This window comes from Ursus americanus, chromosome 17 (genome assembly GCF_024610735.1).
Source record: "Ursus americanus isolate L20-20 chromosome 17, mUrsAme1.1.p, whole genome shotgun sequence".
NCBI classification, from domain to species: domain Eukaryota; kingdom Metazoa; phylum Chordata; class Mammalia; order Carnivora; family Ursidae; genus Ursus; species Ursus americanus.
The window spans coordinates 8,471,608-8,492,417 of record NC_142143.1 but is presented as its reverse complement, the minus strand read 5'-3'; the positions used below and the strand labels follow the sequence as shown (position 1 = coordinate 8,492,417).

The 20,810-nt window shown below is 38.9% G+C and overlaps 1 protein-coding gene across 6 annotated transcripts in view; it reads left to right on the top strand.

The window, feature by feature from the left end:
- Positions 1-20,810, top strand: part of TNRC6B (trinucleotide repeat containing adaptor 6B) — a 241,799-nt gene that overhangs the window by 72,016 nt on the left and 148,973 nt on the right. For all 6 annotated transcript variants that reach the window (XM_087868691.1, XM_087868685.1, XM_087868687.1 and 3 more), the window contains one exon: positions 16,034-16,101. In XM_087868691.1, the coding sequence (XP_087724817.1) occupies positions 16,034-16,101 (68 nt within the window). The remainder of the gene's footprint in view (positions 1-16,033; positions 16,102-20,810) is intronic.

Below are 20,810 nucleotides of genomic sequence, written 5' to 3'. Positions count from 1 at the left end.
AAGTGGCTGCACCATTTTATATTCCCACCAGAAGTGTATGAGGGTCTAATTTGTCCATATCCTCACCATTTGTTATTGTATGTATTTTTTATTCTAGTGGATATGAAATACTATCTCACTGTGGTTTTGATTTGTCCCCATGGCATGCTTTTTTAAATGTAAGGAAAAAATTATAGGAAAGTAATAATAAGATGAAGGTGACCAGGCCCCACTCTGGACTTACTGAAATAGAATCTCAAGAGTTGGGAACCTGGGATCTCTGTATCTATTTTACAAGTGCCCCAGGTGATCCCTAAGCCAGTAGTGCACAGACCACAGCTGAACTAAGGAGCACTCAGAGGAGGCAAAACCAGTGAATTCTTAAAGTTGTCTCTGAAAGTAAGACATACATAAACTTCAGAGTAGGGGTGCATCTGGGGAGGGAGCAAAAAGATTGGGTTTGGAAAGGGCTGGCTACACAGGGGGCCTCAACTCTTCACTGTATCTGTATTTGTATTTCTTTAAAAAAGAGGGGGAAATCTGAAACAAGTATGATAAAGCAAATACGTTAAATCTGAGTGGTTACAGGGGTGTGTTTGTTATTTTATTCTCTGTACTTTTTTCTATATCTTAAAAAATGTCCCTAATTTATAAAAATAGAAAATTCTATTTTCTCTCCAGCCTGGACCATCACGTTTGTATTCCATCTAGCAAAAAAGAACTTGTTTCTTACCTTGAAAGACTTTATGAAAGTTGCACGTTCAACTGTGCTTTTATATTTCTTTGATCAGAATTTAATAACATGACCACAATAAACTTCAAATGATGTTAGAATATGTGTTAGCTAAAATTTACAGATTCTGTTGCTAAGGGGGAAGTGCTTCTATGTCTCAAAGTCAACCACATTATCCAGTACGCTGCTGCTATTATACTGGTCTTGCCCATCCTATAGATGTACAATTGATTCTTTTAAACCCGGAATTTTAAAAAGGGTTTTTCAAGAGACTAACGTAATTCAATGAGGGAAAGGAAAATCTTTCAATAAATCGTGCTAGAGCAACCCGATAGCCATATGGAAATACATGAGCCATGATTGCTATGCCACACACCATACATAAAACCTAATTGCAGATAGATCAAAGACCTAAATCTGAGGGCTAAAACTGTGAAGCTTTTGGAAAACAACATTAGAGATGTCTCTATGAAAAAAGAGAGAGAGAGAGAGATATCTCTATGACCTTAGGTAGATTGCAAAAAAGCATGAACCATAAAAAAGAACAGTTGTTCAGTTGAATTTCATCTCAAAAACTTTAAACATCTGCTGATATGCTGACAGCATTAAGAATGTGGAAAAGCTACTTGTAATACATTTATTTAATAAAGCTTTGTGTCATATCTAGAATATATATACAATTCCTAAAAATCAGTAAGATTAAACAACTGAAAAATATGTACAAAAGATATAAATAGTTATTTCACAAAAAAAGGACACAAAATAGGTTTTCAACATTATTCATGAGGGAAATGCAAATTAAAACTAATGTGATATTACGGTGCTTGGGTGGCCCAGTTAATTAAGTGTCCAACTCTTGGTTTCAGCTCAGGTCGTGATCTCAGTGTCATGAGATGAAGCCCAATGTCGGGCTCTGCCCTCAACATGGAGTCTTTTTGGGACTCACTATTCCTCTCCCTCTGCCCCTCCCCCACCTAAAATAAACAAATCCTAAAAAAAAAACCTAATGTGATATTACATACTCACCAAAGTTTGAAAGACTGAACATACCAAGTGTGGCAAGAATGTGGAGCAACTGGAACTCTCATACATTGTTAGAAAGAGTATAAAATGGTACAACTACTTTAGAAACTGTTTCTCAGATCTCTAGTAAAGTTAAACAGGAGCACCTGGTTGGCTCAGTGAGTTGAGCATCTAACTCTTGATTTTGGCTCAGGTCATGATCTCAGGGTCCTGTGACTGAGCCCCACATTGGGCTCCATGATCAGTGGGGAGTCTGCTTGAAGATTTTCTCTCTCTCTCTCTGCCCCTTCCCCTGCTTGCACACACTCTCTCTCTCTAATTTAAATAAATAAATCTTTAATGTTAAATGTGTGGGGCGCTTGGGTGGCTCAGTCAGTTGAATGTTGGACTCTTGATTTTGGCTCAGGTCGTGAGCTCATGTTGTGGGATGGAGCCCTGCCTCAGGCTCTGCACTAAGCATGGAGTCTACTTGTCCCTCTCCCCCCATGCTCTCTCTCTCTCTAAAATAAATGAATAAATAAAATCTTAAAAAAAAAAAAAAAAAGTTAAGCATATACCTAACCTATAACCCAGACATTCCACTTCTAGGTGTATACCCAGTACATGACTGCATATGTTCACAAAAAGACTTAAGTGAGAACATTCATGGTATCTTTTTTGTAACAGCCCCAAACCAGATATAGCTTAACTCTCCATCAACAGGTGAATGAATAAATAAATTATAGTATGTTTGTTCAATGAAGTAGTACTAAGTTTAAAAATTAGACTCTTTTTAAAAAATTTATTTATTTATTTATTTATTTATTTATTTATTTATTTGACAGAGCACAAGCAAGGGGGGGCAGGACAGGGAGAAGCAGCCTCCCCGCTGAGCAAGGAGCCCCATGCAGGGCTCAATCCCAGGACCCCAAGATCATGACCTGAGCCGAAGGCAGATGCTTAACCAACTGAGCCAGCCAGGTGCTCCTAAAATAACACAATTTTTAAAAGTTATTGGGACTTCTGCTGCTGAGCAAGATGGAGTATCAGAGACAGAATTCACCTTCCCACTGGAAATAAATCACTTAAAAATAGACCAAAAAAAAAGAATCTATGTATCTGAAACAACAATTTAAAAACATTGGGGGCGCCTGGGTGGCACAGCGGTTGAGCGTCTGCCTTCGGCTCAGGGCGTGATCCCGGTGTTATGGGATCGAGCTCCACATCGGGCTCCTCCACTATGAGCCTGCTTCTTCCTCTCCCACTCCCCCTGCTTGTGTTCCCTCTCTCGATGGCTGTCTCTATCTCTGTTGAATAAATAAATAAAATCTTTAAATAAATAAATAAATAAATAAATAAAAACATTGGACATTAAGTCGTGAAGGGCAGTGATCACTGAGAAATGGAGAACAAGTAAGGTGAGTCCTCTGACTACGCCAGCATACTGGCTTGCAAGAGCTTACAGGCTGCAGAGCAGGGAAGAGGAGCCCAGGCAAAGCCCAATGGACCCTCTCAGTTGAGGCAGCCCTTCTGAGGGTCTGGAGAGACTACAGCACCTAGAGATCTGGCCAGCATACTGGAAAGGGAAGAGTTACACACAGAGAGAACTCTGGAGATCTGTCTAGGGTTCATCCTGAGTATTCAGCAGAATACTTTTGGGCACATGCATGTGAGGAGACTATTCATGGCTGCGGCAGGTGGGGGGACCCATCCAAGAGGATTAAAAGAAACAGTGTCCATAATATTGCCTCTTTCTACACCCTGGGAAACCTTATAATTCATGGAACATTAGATAGAGCCCTCAGTAGTGGTACTAACAGGGTCCTCGCCTTATTGGTAGGGAATAATTAGTCCTGAACTAAACACTACTTTGGTCCAGCCTAGCATATCCTAAAAGCAAGATACAAAAGGAACAGACTGTTTCAAAGTAATCTAACTGTGCCCCAGAACAAAGCTTAAAAATATTTATAGGAATCCAGAATATTCAGTACTCAGCAAAGTGAAATTCACAATGTCTGGTATCTAAGCAAAGATTATCGGACATGTAAAAACCAGGAAAACACAGACCATAGTGAAGGGAAAAAAAGTCAATTAATTGAAGTCAACCCACAACTGACACAGATTAAAATTAGAAAGGAATATCAAAATACTTATTATAACTATATTTCAGATACTCAAAAAATCACGTAGAAAAATGAAAGATATTTTTAAGAAGACTCAAATTTCTAGAGTTGAAAACTATAATGTCTGAGATGAAAAATATAGTGGATGAGATTAGTGGCAGATTAGACATTGCAGAATAAAAGATTAGAGAATTTAAAGTCATACTAATAGAAAATATCCATCACAAAACATAGAAAGAAAAAAGAATAAAGAGCAAAATATGGAAAGATGATCAGTGTGCTATAGACAACTTCAGGGAACCTCATATACATGTAATTTTAGTCTCTGAAGAAGAGGGAAGGGAGCAGAAAAAAAATCTAAGAAATAACAGCCCCAAATTTGACAAAAACTGTAAGTCCACAGATCCAAGAAGTTAAATGTTCCTGAAACATGAAGAAAACTGCACTAAGGCATATCATAATCAAATTACTCAAAACCAGTGATAGAGAAAAATCTTAAAACCAGAGGACAAAAGACACTGTTAACAGAGGAACAAAGATAAGGATTTGTCTTTGGAAACAATGCAAAAAAGAAGACAGTGGTCTATAAAGTACTGAAAGAAAAATTTAACCTTGAATTTTGTAATCAGCAAAATTTCTTTCAGGAATGAAGGCTAAAGTCTGTTTCCAACACACAAAAGCTGAAATAATTCATCATCAACATACCCTTCCTTACTATAGGAAATGTGGAAGGGAGAAGGAAGGGGATGCCAGATGGAAATACGAATCTATGCAAAGAAATGAAGAGCAGGAAATGGAAACGACATGGGTAGATACGGAAGACCTATTACTTAAATCTCTTTAAAAGAGAATTGATTGTTTGAATAAAAGTTATACAAATGCATTGTGGGTTTATGTCTGTGTAATGTACACTAATATCCCCTTAAAGGCCAAGAGGGGGAAGATGGAAGAATACTATCGTAAGGTTCCTATGTTATATGTAAATTAGTATAGTTTCACTTGAAGAGAAGGGGATACTTCCCAACTCCTTCTGTGAGGTCAGCATTAATTTGATATCAAAACCAAAGACATTGACAGAAAAGAAAATTACAGAATAGGCTCTCTCATGAAGTAGGTGCAACAATTCTAAACAAACTTTGAGCATATGATAATACATGACCAGGTGGGATTTTTCCCAGGAATGCAGCGTTGGTTGAGCATTCAGAAATCGATCAGTATGTAATTCATCACATTAACAAATTAAAAAAGAAAAACCATATGATCAACTCAACAGATGGAGAAAAAGCATTTGACAAATGTCACATCCATTCCTGATAAAAACTGTCAGCAAACTAGGAATAGAAAGGAACTATTTGACCCGTTAAAGGGCTTTTATGAAGATCCTACGGTTAAACTTAATGGTGAAAGACTGAATGATTTGCTTCTAAGATGAAGAACAACTGATGTCTGCTGTTCCCCCTTCTATTCAGCATTGTACATACGCTGAAAACCACAAAACATTGCTGAGAGAAAATAAAGTCAGCCTAAATAAATAGAGAGATATACATGTTTGTGTGTGTGTGTGTTTTTAAGATTTTATTTATTTATTTGACAGAGAGGCAGCAAGAGAGGGAACACAAGCAGGGGGAGTGGGAGAGGGAGAAGCAGACTTCCTGCTGAGCAGGGAGCCGGATGCGGGTGCCCCAAGATGTACCTGTTTATAGGTCAGAAGATTGAATACTGTTTAGATGTTGCTTCTCCCCAAATTGATCTATAGAGTCAATCCCTGTCAAAATCTTAGCAGCCTTTTTTTTTTTGTAGCAGTGAAAAAGTTGACTTATAAATCCATATGGAAATGCACAGGACATTGAACAGCTGTATTAGTTTGCTAGGGCAGCTCTGACAAGTACCACAAACCGAGTGGCGTAAACAGCAGAAATGTATTGTCTCACGGTTCTGGAGACCAGAAGTCCAAGACCAGGGTGTTGGCAGGGCCTTGTTCCATGTGAAGGGACTAGGGGAGGGTCTTTTCTAGGCCTCTCTTCTAGCGTCTCGCTTCTAGCTTCTTGGCTTATCTCAGCATAACCCAGTCTTCATGTGGCATTGTCTCTGTGTCCAGATTTCCCCCTTTTAATAAAAGGACACCAGTCATATTGGATTAGAGCCTGCTCCAATAACTTTATGATTACCTCTGTAAAGACCCCATCTTTAAATAAGGTCACATTCTGAAGTATTGGAGGTTAGGACTCCAGCATCTTTTTTAGAGGGGTGGGGGGACACTATTCAACTTGTAACAATAATCAAAACAACTTTTGAGTAGAACAGAGTTTGAGTGCTAATACTACCTGATTTCAGAACTTTTTATAAAGCTGCAATAGTCAAGACCCTGTAGTACTGGGAAAAAGATTAGACCAGTGGAAAAGAAGAGAGATTCTGACACTGACCCACACATATATGGACAAATGATCTTTGAAAAAGGCCATTTTGTGGAGGCAATTCAGTGGAGAAAGGATATTTTTTCAACAAATGGTGTTAGAGCAATTGGATATCCATATGCAAAAAAAAAAAAATGAACATAGATCTAGACCTCATAGCATATATAAAAATTAACTGAAAATGGATCTTAGATCTAAATGTAAAGCTTAGAACTGTAATGCTTCTAGTAGAAAATATAAGAGAAAATCTGTGGTTAGGGCAAAGATTTCTTAGATACCACAGCAAAAGCACAACCATTAAATTTTAAAAATTGATAAATTGTCTGGGGCTCCTGACTGACTAAGTCATGGAGTGTGTGACTCTTGATCTCAGGGTTGTAGGTTTGAGCCCCACATTGGGTGTAGAGATAACTTAAAAATAAAATATTTGGGGGGCCCCTGGGTAGCATAGTCGGTTAAGCATCTGACTCTTGGTCGGCTCAGGTCATGCTTTCAGGATCATGGGATCCAGCCCCATGTCAGGCTCCACAGTCAGCATGGAGTCTGCTGAAGTTTCTTTCTCTCTCTCTGCCCCTCCCTGCTCGCTCTCTCTCTAAAGATAAGTAAATCTTTAAAAGAATAAATAAAATCTTTTTAAACTAAATAAAAATTGGTAAATTGTACTACATCAAAATTAAGAACTTCTGATCTTTGAAAGATGCTGTTAATGAGAATGAAAAGATAAACCACAGACTGGAAGAAAATACATGAAAAGCATCTACCTGAATAAGGACTTGTATCTAGAATCTATTAAAAACTCTCAAAGCTCTGTAATTGGCAAAAAACCAAATTTAGAAAATGAGCAAAGAATTGGAAGACATTTATCCAAAAAAGATAAACAGATGGCCAATGAGCCCATGAAGAAATGCTCACCATCATTACATTAGGGAACTACACACCAAAACCACAGTGACATGCCACTTCACACCTGCTGGGATGGCTGCTATCAAAGGGACAGACAATAGCAAGTGTGGGTGAAGATGTGGAAAAATTAGAACCTTGGACACTGCTAGTGGAAATGGAAAATGGTGCAGCCACTTTGAGAAACAGTTTGGTAGTCCTTCAAAAAGTTGGACATAGAGTTATCATATGACCCAGCAATTCCACTCCTGGGTATTCACCCAAGGGAAATGAAAGCATGCGTCCACACAGAAATTTGTACACAAGTGTTTATAACAGCATTATTCATAATAGCAAAAAAGTGGAAATAATCCAAATGTCCATCAGCTGATACTGTAGATAAACAATATGGTATACCCGTATAACGGGGTGGTATTCAGCAGTAAAAGAGAATGAAGTACTGATACATGCTACAATAAGGATGAAACTTGAAAACATTATGCTTAGGGAAAGCAGACAAACACAAAACAGCACATAATGTATGACTTCATTTATACACGAAATGTTCAGAATAGGCAAATCTGTAGAGACAGAAGTAGATTGGCTGTTATCTGGTGCTGAAAAGGAGGATGAAGGGAGGGCAAAATGGGGAGTGACTGCCAGTAAGTACAAATTTCCTTTCTGAGAGGATAGAAATGTTCTAAAATTGGATTGTGGTGATAATTGCACAATTCCGTAAATATATTAAAAGCCATTGAATTGTATACTTTAAACAGGTGAACTTTATGGTATGTAAATTATAGCTCAGTAAAGGTACTTGGGGATGCCTGTCTGTCTCAGTTGGTAGAGCATGCAACTCTTGATCTTGGGGTTGTTAGTTGAAGTCCCATGTTCAGCATAGAGCTTACTTTAAAAAAAGAGAGAGAAATAAAGCTGCTTAAAAGAATGGTCAAAAATTTGAACAGCACTTTACCAGAGAACGATGGCAAAGGAGCTCGTGAAAAGATGTTCAATGTCAATGTAATTAAAGCCACAATTAGAATGGGTAAAGTTAAAAAGACTTACCATAACAGGGTACCTGGGTGGCTCAGTCGTTAAGTGTCCGAGTTTGGCTCAGGTCATGATCCCAGGGTCCTGGGATCGAACCCCGCGTCAGGATCCCTGCTGAGCGGGGAGTGTGCTTCTCCCTCTCCCACTCCCCCTGCTTGTGTTCCCTCTCTAGCTGTCTCTCTTTCTGTCAAATAAATAAATAAAGTCTTAAAAGGAAAAAAAAAGACTTACCATACCAAGTGTTGGTGGGATATGAGGAACTGGAACTCTCATACACTGCTGGTGGGGGGATAAAATGCTGCAGCCACTTTGGAAAACAGTCAGAGACTGTTTCTTAAAAAGTTAAAACATACAGCTCCATATGATCCAACTGTTCCACTGTTAGAGGCTGAATCGTTTTCCCTGTCCAGCCCCTGCCCCCAAATTCGTCTGTTGGAAGTCTTAACCTCCATGACCTTGTTTGGAATTAGGGTCTTTGCAGAGGTAATCAAATTAAAATAAGTCATTAGGGTGGGCCATAATCCAGTGTGACTAGTGTCTTTTTTAAAGGAGGAAATTTAGGGGCGCCTGGGTGGCTCAGTCGGTTAAGCGTCTGTCTTCGGCTCAGGTCATGATCTCAGGGTCCTGGGAATGAGCCCCACATTGGGCTCCCTGCTCAGCTGGGAGTCTCCTTTTCCATCTCCCTCTGCTCCTCACCCTCACTTGTGATTTCTCTCTCTATCTCTCTCAAATAAATGGGAAAATCTTTAAAAAAATAAAATAAAAAGGGAAATTTAGACATAGAGACACAAACAGAGGGAGAATGCCATGTGAACATGAAGATGGCCGAGGGGAGAGGCCTGGAACAAATCTTTCCCTCACAGCCCTCTGAAGGAACCAATGCCCTTCTTCATATCTCACTTCTAGCTTCCAGGTCTGTGTAACAGAAATTCTTTAAAAAATCTGAAGTATTGGAAGGTAAAGTTAAGAGAATCTCCAGAAAGTAAAAGAAAAAAATCAGAAAGATACAAATGGAGACAAAAGAAGAAAATTCATGGATCAATGCCGAAAATTCAACACTGAATAAGGAATTCCTGGAGGGGATAAAATTATCAAATAAGTAGAGAAAATGTCCTAAACCTGAAGAACCTGAGTTTCTAGATTGCAAGACCTACTCAGAAGCTCAATAAATTTAAAAAGAACCATGCTTAGTGGTTTGCATTTGTGGAACACAGAGGAGAAATAAAAGACCCTAAAAGTTTCTGTAGAAGAAACAGGTTCTATCTAAAACATTAGGATTTGGAATACTGTCAGATTTCTGTATTGCAACTCTGGGAACTAGAAGACACTGCAGCATCACTTCAAAATTGTTGAGGGAAAAAGGTTTACTGACTTGAACTTCTAATTCAGTTATGTATGTGGGTAAGAAAAAAATTCTGTATGTCAGTTATATACATGGATAAAATAAGGACATTTTAGTCATTCAAGATCTCAAACAATTTACGTCCCATATACCTTTCATCAGGAAATGACTGGAATATATGCTTCACCTAACTCAGGGAGTAAACCGTAAAAGAAGAAGGCCAAGGATCTGGGGAACAGATGCTCCAGGGTAGGAGAGAGAGCCAGGAATTTCAGAGATGAAGGGGAAAAGACATCCCTGGCAAAGTGTCAGCTCTTTAGTGGCCTAGAGAGCAAACAATCTAGACTGAAACAGGAGAAAACCCCTGAGGAATGTCTCTAAGACTGAAATGAAATTGATAGATTACCTGAAGTGTTTGAATTTATTAAGAGGAGATTTACAGCTCTGTTGAAGAGTTTGAGGATGAATTAGTGAAAAATACATAATAAATACTAAGCCCCCCCCCACCCCCCGCCAAATTGAGAAAAGGAAAAAGTAGTTATTGTTAGTTCCAGGGAAAACAAAAAATTGTACAAGAAAAGCAAATTTAATTATACTATTCCGTATGATTCAGCTGTATCTGTTATTTACTTAGTAATAGCACTATTAGCCCTGAATATCGATTTGAACAAATATGGGACTTATATTGGGAGGATGGGGAAGAAGAGGTCTGTGGGGGGGAGGGGGGCTCAGAGGAGAGTGCTGTTTTTGTTTATAAGCCTGGTGGCATTATTTGACTTTTAAAATTCTATAGGGGTACCTGGGTGGCTCTGTCAGTTAAGTGTCTCCCTTCGGCTCGGGTCGTGATCTCTGGGTCCTGGGATGGTGCCCTGAGTCGGGCTCCCTGCCCAGCAGAGCGTCTGCTTCTCTGTCTCCCTCTGCCCTTCCCCACCTCATGCGCATGCTTTCTCTCTCTCTGATAAATAAATAAAATCTTCAAATTTAATCAATCAGTGTTTTATCAGATCATTGATGAGAACATGGAAGTAATGGAGTTTAATTTATTCTCTTAATAATTTGGATAGTAAAGGGAAAGGTAAAAACAGGAGGGTATTTGGAGAGTATCACAAGGCCAAAAATAATTTTTCAGAATAGAAGAGATTATAAAGTATTTGTCAGTTGAGGGGATGGATTTACTGGAAAGGACGAAAGATTTCCTTAGATAGTAAGGACCCAGAGGAGGTGGTGTGCTGTAGGTCATGCATTTAGAATGCAGATGGTGGGGGGAGTCAGGCAGAAGAGTAGAGTGGAGGAAAATGGGTGAAGATGCAGATTTGTGTGAGACAGGCTTTCAGGATAATCTTCAGAAATGCCAGGTAGGGAAGATGCCTGATGGATGGGTTTGGAATCTTGTAGAGTGGAAAAGTTACAGAATGAATGAGTGAAGAATGTGGTGTAGGTCAGACATTCATTCAGTTATTCAGCCCAGTGCATAGCACACAGAAGGCATTCAGAAGGTATGTTGAATGAATGAGCAACAAGAAGGGTTGTGTTAGATTCTGGGATGCACAAAGATTGCATTGTTTCTCTCCAAGGCTCACCAGCAGAGGGGAAATGGGTGAACAAAGGATCACAGGTGCTTGCTGGGCCTTGCAGGGTAAGTGGGAAGGAGCACCTTGGGAGGCTCCAAGGAGGAAGCGCTAGTTGTCAAAAATGCCTCCTAGAGAAAGTAATGATTGAACCAGTCTTCGAAGACTGAGTAGAAGTTCATCAGAAAGACAGGATGAAGAAGGCCCTTCCCGGCCAGGTGCTGACATGTGAGCACTGAGTGGAAGTTAATTGGCATACAGTTGAAAAGGAATCAGTTTTGTAACTTTCTCCAGCTATGCTCTGTATTCCCGGAGCAGAAGAGAAAAAGTTAAGGGATTGGTAGGACAGAAATATCCTAAAAACAAGTTGGTGTTGAGCAAATCTAGGGCACTGAGGAGAAAAATTACTGAAATGCCTGTTAGGGGAGCCTCTAAATGGACGCTGAGGACAAAAAGCAGAACTAGAAGTTAGAGTGACTCTTCCCAGGTTCAGATGGAGCGAGGGAGTGCAAAAGGAAGTTTGTGGCCTGAGTTGTATTTCAGAATTGAGGGACCTTGATGTGGAGCACTTGGGGTCCTGCCCGTTCCCTAGCTGAATTAGGAAGGAGGAAAGTCTCCTGCCTACGGTTGGTTTAGTGTGTCTGACTCCTTTAGGCTGTGTCAAGCGCCCTTCCTGTATCATTGCATTGCTTTCTCCCACTATGGTCGTGTTTTTTTTTTTTATTATTTAATTGGAGTGTAGTTGACACACAATGTTAGTTTCAAGTGATTCCACAGGTCTGCACTGTTATGCTACTATGCTCACCACAAGTGTAGTTACCATCTGTCACCATACAATGCTAATAATTGACTGGTTTTTGTTTGTCTTTCTCACTGATCTGCAAGCTTTTTGAGGGCAGAGACTATCTTCTTCATCTTTATCTCCACCCAGCACCTAGCGTGTAATATGTGCTGAGTAAATGTTTGTTGAATGAATGGATGAATGGGAGTGAAAAAGGTGAAGACGTGGTATAAATTTCATGTCTAAAAATCTTGAAGGGCACCTGGTTAGCTCAGTCGGTTAAGCTTTCAACTCTTGATCTCACTCAGGTCTTGATCTCAGGGTTGTGAGTTCAAGCCCTGCATGGAGCTCCATGCTGGGCATGGAGCCTACCTTAAAAAAAGAAAAAAATCTTGAAACTCCTGAAAATGAAGTCAAGGGGGAGGAGGGGTAGAGATCATCAAATTAAGTCCAAAAGTGTTCATAAAATTTGTAGGAAAAAAAAAGAAACAAGGATGTGAAGGGACTGGAAGTGGACGTGAGAAAAACAGGAAGTGGCGATAAGGAGCAGTGATCTTTCTAGACCATTTTTATTGCCTTCTGAGATGACGGAGACTGAGAAAAGTTGTGAACACTGCTGCAGGAGATGGTGTCTTCTGGGGAAAGGCATTTGAATTGGCACTTAAAGGAATGAGTAGGAATTTGGACTGTATGTGGGCAGAAGGCCAGGGCTTCTAGGCAAGAGCGAACAGTACATGTAAATTCTCAGGAGGTTAAGGAGATGTGTGCTCCTCCAGGGGTCCAGAGTGGGTGAGGCAGAGGCAGATGAAAAGATTGTTTAGAGAAAGGAACTGAACTTTTATCCCTCAGAGTAAGTAACAGAGCACCCGCTGAAGAATTTCAAGGAGAGCAATGCAATCAGATTTGCATTTACAAAGCCCACTTGATGGAAGTGGTTTGGAGGATGTATTAAAATGAGATGGGACCCAGAAGCACAAAGACCAATGAGAAGGCTTGTGTAGTCGTGAGATTTAGAGAAGCTGGCTTTTAACTATGGCAGTTAAAGAGAATAAAGAAGGGGTGATGGATGTGAGAGCTATTTAAGAGGTAAAACCACAATACTTGGTGATTAATAGAATGTGGGGTTAAGGAGGGAACCTTAGATTCTTGTGTGATGACAGGCTTCCCCTGCTATCTGAAGGTAGAGCGTTCCTGTGAGATCTTTCATAAGTCCAAATGTTGCATGAAACCAAGAAACAATGACCATTTCTTTATATGGGAAGAGTTGGATCATTCCCAACCCCAGAAAATAACCTCTCCTAGCTTTTCTGATACTTTAGGACACATTTTGCTAATGGTTGCACAAAATAACCTGAGATAAAGCACAGATGCTCACGAAGTTCAGAGCTCTGGCAGCTGGATGCTGAGATGCTGAGTGTAGTAGGGAAGGAGATTGGTGGTGCCCCTCTCGCTGCTCAGGGTGCACTGCCTCTATAACGGCTGGCTGCAAAACCAATGCTGAACGCTTCTTTGTTTTTTGCCTTTTTTTGTAAAAAAGTGAAAATACTCTTCAGATTTATTTATTTATTTATTTGCAAAAATAGGTATTAACATAGACCTTTTGTAAAAGTGAAGTGGTATAACAGACTTTTGAAAAGTGCAACATACCTGTATAGGTTTCCTCTTTGCCAATCTTAGTGAATGATGGTACCATTTGCAGACATAGGGGATATAAAAAGGAGAGGAAATTTGAGGACAAAGATGATGTTTCATTTTGGAACTTACTGGGCCATCCAAGTGGTGAAGACTAGTATGCATAACCTGGCGGCTGGAGTTAAAGGTTGGGAGCCCACATAGAAGAGATTGTCAAAGCTGTGGGTTCTTCGATCTTCTCATTATTGTACCTAACTAGAAATTGATTATAGATAAGCCTTTTTCAAAAAAAAAACTAAGCAGAGGCTAAGGTGCACAATTTAGAGCTTTTTTTTTTTTTTTAGAGCTCTTTAATTGGAGAGAATTTTTAAAGGTGAAGGATCAAGAAATTTCTGTAATACATATAAATGAGAGAATAGTCATTCTTTAAAAAAATGATCAATGCTTGCACTTGCAAGAAGCTTAACAAACTTAAACAGTTTGTCACCTGTTTTTCCTAATTAAGGCATAACATTTATTTAGTTAAGTGCATAAAATGCACAACACAGTGATTTTTAAAAACCTCCGTAGACACTCTTGTAACACAACCAGGTCATCTCTAGCTCCTCATAAGGTTCCCTCTGCAATCCTGTTTTTTTCTTCTAGAGTTTTTACATCCTCTCCTTGGCTAAGTCCCGTAGGCTGCAGAGTCGGGAAGTTCCTAGGAATAAAGTCAAAACCTGGTTTGAATTTTACAGTATGCATAGTATGTGTCTTTATTATTCTTGTGTATGCTTCCTCCAATTTCTTTAATAGAAATTATGAACACTTCTTAACTTCTGTCTGTTTTGAAACTTAGCTTCTTAATATTGTCCCACCTTCTCTAGCATTCTTGAGAAATGAAGACTGGAGAAGATGACAGAATTGGAAAGCCTTTTGTTTTCTTTGGGTTTCATTGTGGTGTATGTGTCTATGTTACTGTTGTCTGTCTTCCAGATTACTAGGTCGTATAACTATTTTTGTAGGTTGGGAATAGTCCTATCTACTTCCTTGAATACATCTGTTTGATTTTTTTAAGCTTATGCCTTTTGGGAGAATTTTCGTAGGACTGACAGACAATCACCATTTGTGGAGGTAGCTCTGTCTCTGTCATTGACCTTCCAGATCAGCTGTTTGGAATAGTAAAATGCTTTTTTTCCCCCTTGAAATTTGTACTGAGAAATAAACTATACATATATAAAAGAAAGAAATACATTGTTAAAAAATAATAATGAAACAGACACCCATATACCTACTACAGAGGCCAAGAAATAGACCGCAGGCATACCACAGGACCCTGCATATCACTAGCCTAAATTCTGTATGTCATTCATTTTTTAAAAATAGTTTTTAGGGGTACCTGGGTGGCTCAGATGGTTAAGCGTCTGTCTTCAGCTTGAGTCATGATCTCAGGGTCCTAGGATCAAGCCCTGCATTGGGTTCCCTGCTCAGCAGGGAGCCCGCTTCTCCCTCTCCCTCTACTGCTCCCCTTGCTTGTGCTCTCTCGCTCTGTCAAATAAATAAATAAAATCTTTTAAAAATAATAAAATAAAATAGTTTTTTAAAACTATGTATGCACACATATACATCTATATACACATACATATATACAGTTTTAAAATGTGTATATTTGAACATTATATAATGGAATTATACTGTGTGTGTATTCTTTTGTGATTTGCATTTTCACCCAATATCGTGTTTTTGTAACTCATCTAGGCTGCGGTGTGTAGCTATAGTTCATTCATTTTCATATAGTATAGTATTCTGTTATCTGAAAACACCACAGTATATTTATTTATTTTACAGTTGGTGGATGTTTGTTCTGTTGTTTCTTTTCTGTTAAAAATAATTCTACAAAAAGTATTTTTATATATGTGTAAAAATTTCTCTAGAGTATTTATCTAGAAGTGCAACCACTATTTTGTTCAAGTAAATACATAGTCAATGTACCAGATAGTGGCAAACTTTGAAAAATGGTTGTACCAATTTTTTCTTCCCCCCAGGAATAGATGAATATTGCTATTGCTTTGTGCCCTTGCTAACACTTGGTATTGCCAGACTTTTAAATTTTAGCCAACCTGGTAGTTGTGAAATGGTATCTCTTTGTGGTTTTAATTTGTATTTTCCTGGTTGACATGAGATTGAATATCTTTTCATTTGTGCATCCCCTTCAGTAAAATTCCTACTTGATTATTTTGTAAAATTTTCTGGTACATTGTCTTTTTCTTCTTGATTCATAGCAATTCTTTATTATATTCTGGATGTTAATTTTTTGTTACAGTTGTGTGAGTTGCAAGTCAACATGCTTCCTTTTCTGTTCCACAAATCTAGTCACGCAAAGAGAGATGCCTTGAGCAAACCTGGAGATTGAAAGTCGCTGGCCCAGGCTTCTGTACCAGGCAATAGAGTGCAGTGGCCATGTGGTTCTGCACAGGGCAGGCTTTGGAACTTTGAGTGAGTTGCATCTTCATTACTGACTACTGCTGACCTGTGGTGCTTGCCTTTGCAGGTGGAACAGGAGGATTTTGTAATGGAAGGGCATGGCAAGACTCCACCTCCTGGTGAAGAAAGCAAACAGTGAGTCACAGTTTATTTAAAAAGGGTCCTATTACAGATCTTCAGAAGTACTTTGGTTAAACATGCGGAGAGCGTGTTTGCAGAGCATGTATACGTTGGGCACATTGTGGAACTCACCAGTTGCTTTGGTGGCTGTTAATGCATTGCTGCTATTTATAGACAGACTAACTGGAGGGACAAGAAAGTTGGCTTTGTAGTTTTTCACACTTGGCTAATCAAAATTTATGTTGCACTTTAGCAAAGGCTTTAAGGCTCAGGATGTTCCAAATTGAACTAATTCAGTCTGGTTGATTTCCAGAGAAGGTTTAAAATGGTATATTCTTTTCTTAGCTATGTCTTTATGAAGTGCACTAAATGAATAAACTGTTACCCTGCATTCCAAGTGTGAATTTATTTGAATAGTACTTCCTGAAATTCTATTAGTTATTTATACTTCTGTTCTCTGTTTAAATAACAAATTGTTTCCCTAAAGGAACGGGAATCATAAATAATATAACTTAGCCAACATTCTAAATAATTCAGGGTCTCTCCCCTGACTTCCTAAAGAGTGATCAGTTTTAAATCTGAAATTGGGAGTCCTCGGAATAGCTTTTTGGTGACAGTGAGCGGATTTTTCTCCTCCCTTTGCCATAGAACTTGAAAAATTGTGTTGCAGAGAAGACTGGTGTTTCATATGCCCTTTTAAAGGAAACACAGTTAAGGCTGGCCTGAAGTATGGACATAACTTCTTTTATTCAGACAGTAGTCTCCTAAGCTAAATGGGACAGCAATTCGTGGAATTTACTGAAAATCTGTAGAAAGAAACTCCTCTCTCTCATCTTTTTTTTCCCCTAGAAAATAGTTTAATTTTGGTCTGTCTTATGAAAATGATGTCTCCAAAACCCTTAGGAATGAATTATGCAGAATATGCTGTGCTGCCACAAGGCCAGGTTCATTAACGGAGAATGTTTGTCTTGTATTTGTTGTGAATGGAAACCAGGCTATTTTCACAGCTGGTTTAATTTGCTAACCAGGCAGTTTTAAAAATAGCTTACAATATAAATCCTAACTTTGCTGTATTCTGTCAGATGCGCTTATATTCTACCTGGGCTCATGGAATCATTTCATCTTTAGCAAAGTAGAATGCCAAACATCTAGTCCCGGTGGAATTATAGAACAGTTCAGGTATTTCTCTCCATCCTCTTGCCCACTTCCCCCAACCCCACACTCTGGTCAAAGGTCTTATAATATAAAAATTATAGCTCCCATTTGTTGAGGGTTTTCTGTGCACAAGGTACTTTGCTTAGATGCTGTGTATGTTCTCTCCATTCATGACAGTGTACCATTTTACTCAGAGATCGTGGTAGGTAACTCGTCCGTGGGAATGCAACTTGAAATGGAAGTTAGGATTTGAACCTGGATCTTTCTGACATTAAAGTGTTTTATAATATCTCCTGAACCCAAATCCTTTGCCAGCCTTAGCTGAGTTCCCCCAGAAGTACTGTGGGTAACAAAACCATGCCAGTGTTAAGATCAAAGTCTCATGGGTAAGAGGGAGTTGGGGGAAGCAATGAAAATGGCATTAAGCCTATTTTTAAAGCACAGATGAAAGTTCTGTTCTCCAGAGGGTATCCATTTCCCAAACAAACCAGTCTTTATCTTTAAAAACCTGCTCCAGTAACCCCTATCCTGTATCAGCCTCTTTAGGTATTCAGAAGGCATCGCTGGGGCAGATTCTCCCACAAGTTTTATGTTATACAAATGGTGCTTCTTTTAAAGAGCCTCAGACAGCCCCGTGGACTTGTGTTTTGTGTCCTTAACTAGTTTTGTTTTCATGAATCTCAAACTGCCTTTTCACAGATGAATCCTGTTTTGTTTTATTTCTGGTTTGGGTTTGTTTTACTTCCTGAGCCTGGTCTGCTGTCATATAGTGAAATGATAAAGCAGAAATGACTCTTGTCACTAGATGCTCCTCCCATAGACCTGTCTAGCTCTTCTGTGGCAGTGGGGAGCAAAGGCGATGTGTTCTTTTGGTTGAGGCAACAAAAATAAAAAGATGATGATGACGATGATGATTTTGGTATCTCAGAACTGCGGTTGGCAGAGGATGGTTGAATCCTGGATAGTAGGATCTAGGAACTGAATACCACATTCTAGATCCTAGAAGTGTACACATTGCCAAATGACTTACTCTTACTTTCCACTTACTCTTTTAATTTTTTAATTATAAAAATAATGCAGTTGGTTCTTGAACAACACAGGTTTGAAATGTGCAAGTCCGTTTATACATGGAATTTTGTTAAGTTTGTTTATTTTTAGTAATCTCTACACCCAACATGGGGCTCAAACTCACAACCCCAAGATCAAGAGTTGCATGCTTTTCTGACTGAGCCAGACAAATATGGGACAGTGCCGTAAATGTACTTTCTTTTCCTTATGATTTTAAAATATTATCTTTACTAAATTCTACTCTTGAAACCAATATCACACTATGGTTTTTGTTTGTTTTTGTTGTTTTTAAGTAGGCTCCATACCCAGCATGGAGCTCAATGCGGGGCTTGAACTCACAACCCTGAGATCAGGAAATGGAAACTTAACTGATTGAGCCACCCAAGTGCCCCTACGCTATATATGTTAACTAACTAAAATTTAAATAAAAACTTGAAACAAAACAAAAAATAAAATAAAACATTTTTGGGGTGCCTGGGTGGCTCAGTTGGTTAAGTGTCTGCTTTCGGCTCAGGTCATGATCCCCAGGTCCTGGGATCAAGCCCCACATTGGGCTCCCTGCTCAGCGAGGAGCCTGCTTCTCCCTCTCCCTCTGCCACTCTCCCTGCTTGTGCTCTCTCACTCTCTGTCAAATAAATAAATGAAATCTTTAAAAATAAATAAAACATTTTCTTTAGCATACTTTATTGTAAGAATACAGTATAGAATTCATATAACATACAAAATAGGTGTTAATTGACTGTTTATGTTATCAGTAAGGTTTCCAATCAACAGTAGGCTCTTCATAGTTAAGTTTTGGGGGAGTCAGAAATAATTCGCAGATTTTCAACTGTACGGGGGAGTCGGCGCTCCAACCCCCATGTTGTTCAAGGGGCAACTATGTGCTTGTCATAAAACATTCAAATGGTAACTGTAGATATAGAAATAAAAGTGAGACTCTTCTTTTACGCTTCTTCCCCTCCTAATCTTTGTAAACACTGTAAACATATTTTATTTTGTGTGTGTGTATGTGTGTGTGTGTGTGTGTGTATATATATATATATATATATATATTTTTTTTTTTTTTTTAATTAAGTAAGCTCCACACCCAACGTGGGGCTGGAACTCACAACCCTGAGATCAAGAGTTGCATGCTGTACCATCTGAGCCAGCCAGGAACCCCATTTTCTGTATATCTTAAAATAACTAAATAGGGTTTTTTCCCCCAACATAATTCTTCTGTGACTTGCTTTTTTTTTTTTTTTAATTTTATTTATTTATTTGACAGAGATAGAGACAGCCAGCGAGAGAGGGAACACAAGCAGGGGGAGTGGGAGAGGAAGAAGCAGGCTCATAGCGGAGGAGCCTGATGTGGGGCTCGATCCCAGAACGCCGGGATCACGCCCTGAGCCGAAGGCAGACGCTTAACCGCTGTGCCACCCAGGCGCCCCTGTGACTTGCTTTTTTACTTTGGCATCTTTCACAGCCTATTTCATTCTCTTGAGCATCTGCAGAACATTCTGTTGAATGGATGGACTATCATCATTTCTTCTCCAGTAGATATTTTGGAGCTCTCTACTTCTTTGATTATTACAAATAATATTTTATTGAACATCCTTATTCTTATATCTTCATTCACAGGTGTATTTCTGTAGAATAAATTTCTAGAGATGGTGCTGTGGGTTCATGGGATTTTTTTTTTTTTTTTTACATGGAGGTAGCTGCTAGCAAGTTGCCTTCTAAAGAAGCTTTGCCCATGATGCCTTCCATCAGCCGTGTATGAGAATGCCCGTTTCTCCTCACCTTGGATGACAATAAAATTGTTTATCCTTAAATTTTTGTCATTCTAATATTTTGTGTGTGTTGTTGTCGTTGTTGTTTTATTAAAGTAATCTCTACACCCAACATGGAGCTTGAACTTAAAACCAACAAGATCAAAAGTCATGTGTTCCACCGACTGAGCTCGCCAGGCACCCTTAATATTTTATTGTTTTAATTTGCACTTTCCTGCTTACTGAGATGAAATATCTTTTGTTAGTTTATTGGCCATAGATTTTAAATTTTATGTATCACTTATTTGCATATTAGTCCCATTTTTCTATTGGATTGTTTTGATAGCTTTGTAGGAGCCTTTTATAAAATGTATATATTAACCTTTGTCTTTTGAGATGTTTTCAATATTTTCTCCCAGTCTTTATCTTTTAGCATTGGGGTATTTTTCATACTAATAAACTTAAAACATTTTTATGTGGTAAAATCAATCAGCCTTTATAGCTTCTATATTTTGTGCTTGCTGAGAGAAGTTGTCCCTACCCTAATGTAATAAAATACCTTAGTTTTCCCGCTTTATTTTTTACCTTTACAGCTTAAAAAAAATTTTTTTTAAGATTTTATTTATTTATTTCAGAGAAGGAGAGAGAGAGAGCACATGCGTGAGTGGGGGTGGGGTGAGGGGAGGGGCAGAGGCAGAGGGAGAAGCAGACTCCCCATTGAGGAGAGAGCCCAGTGCAGGGCTCAGTCCC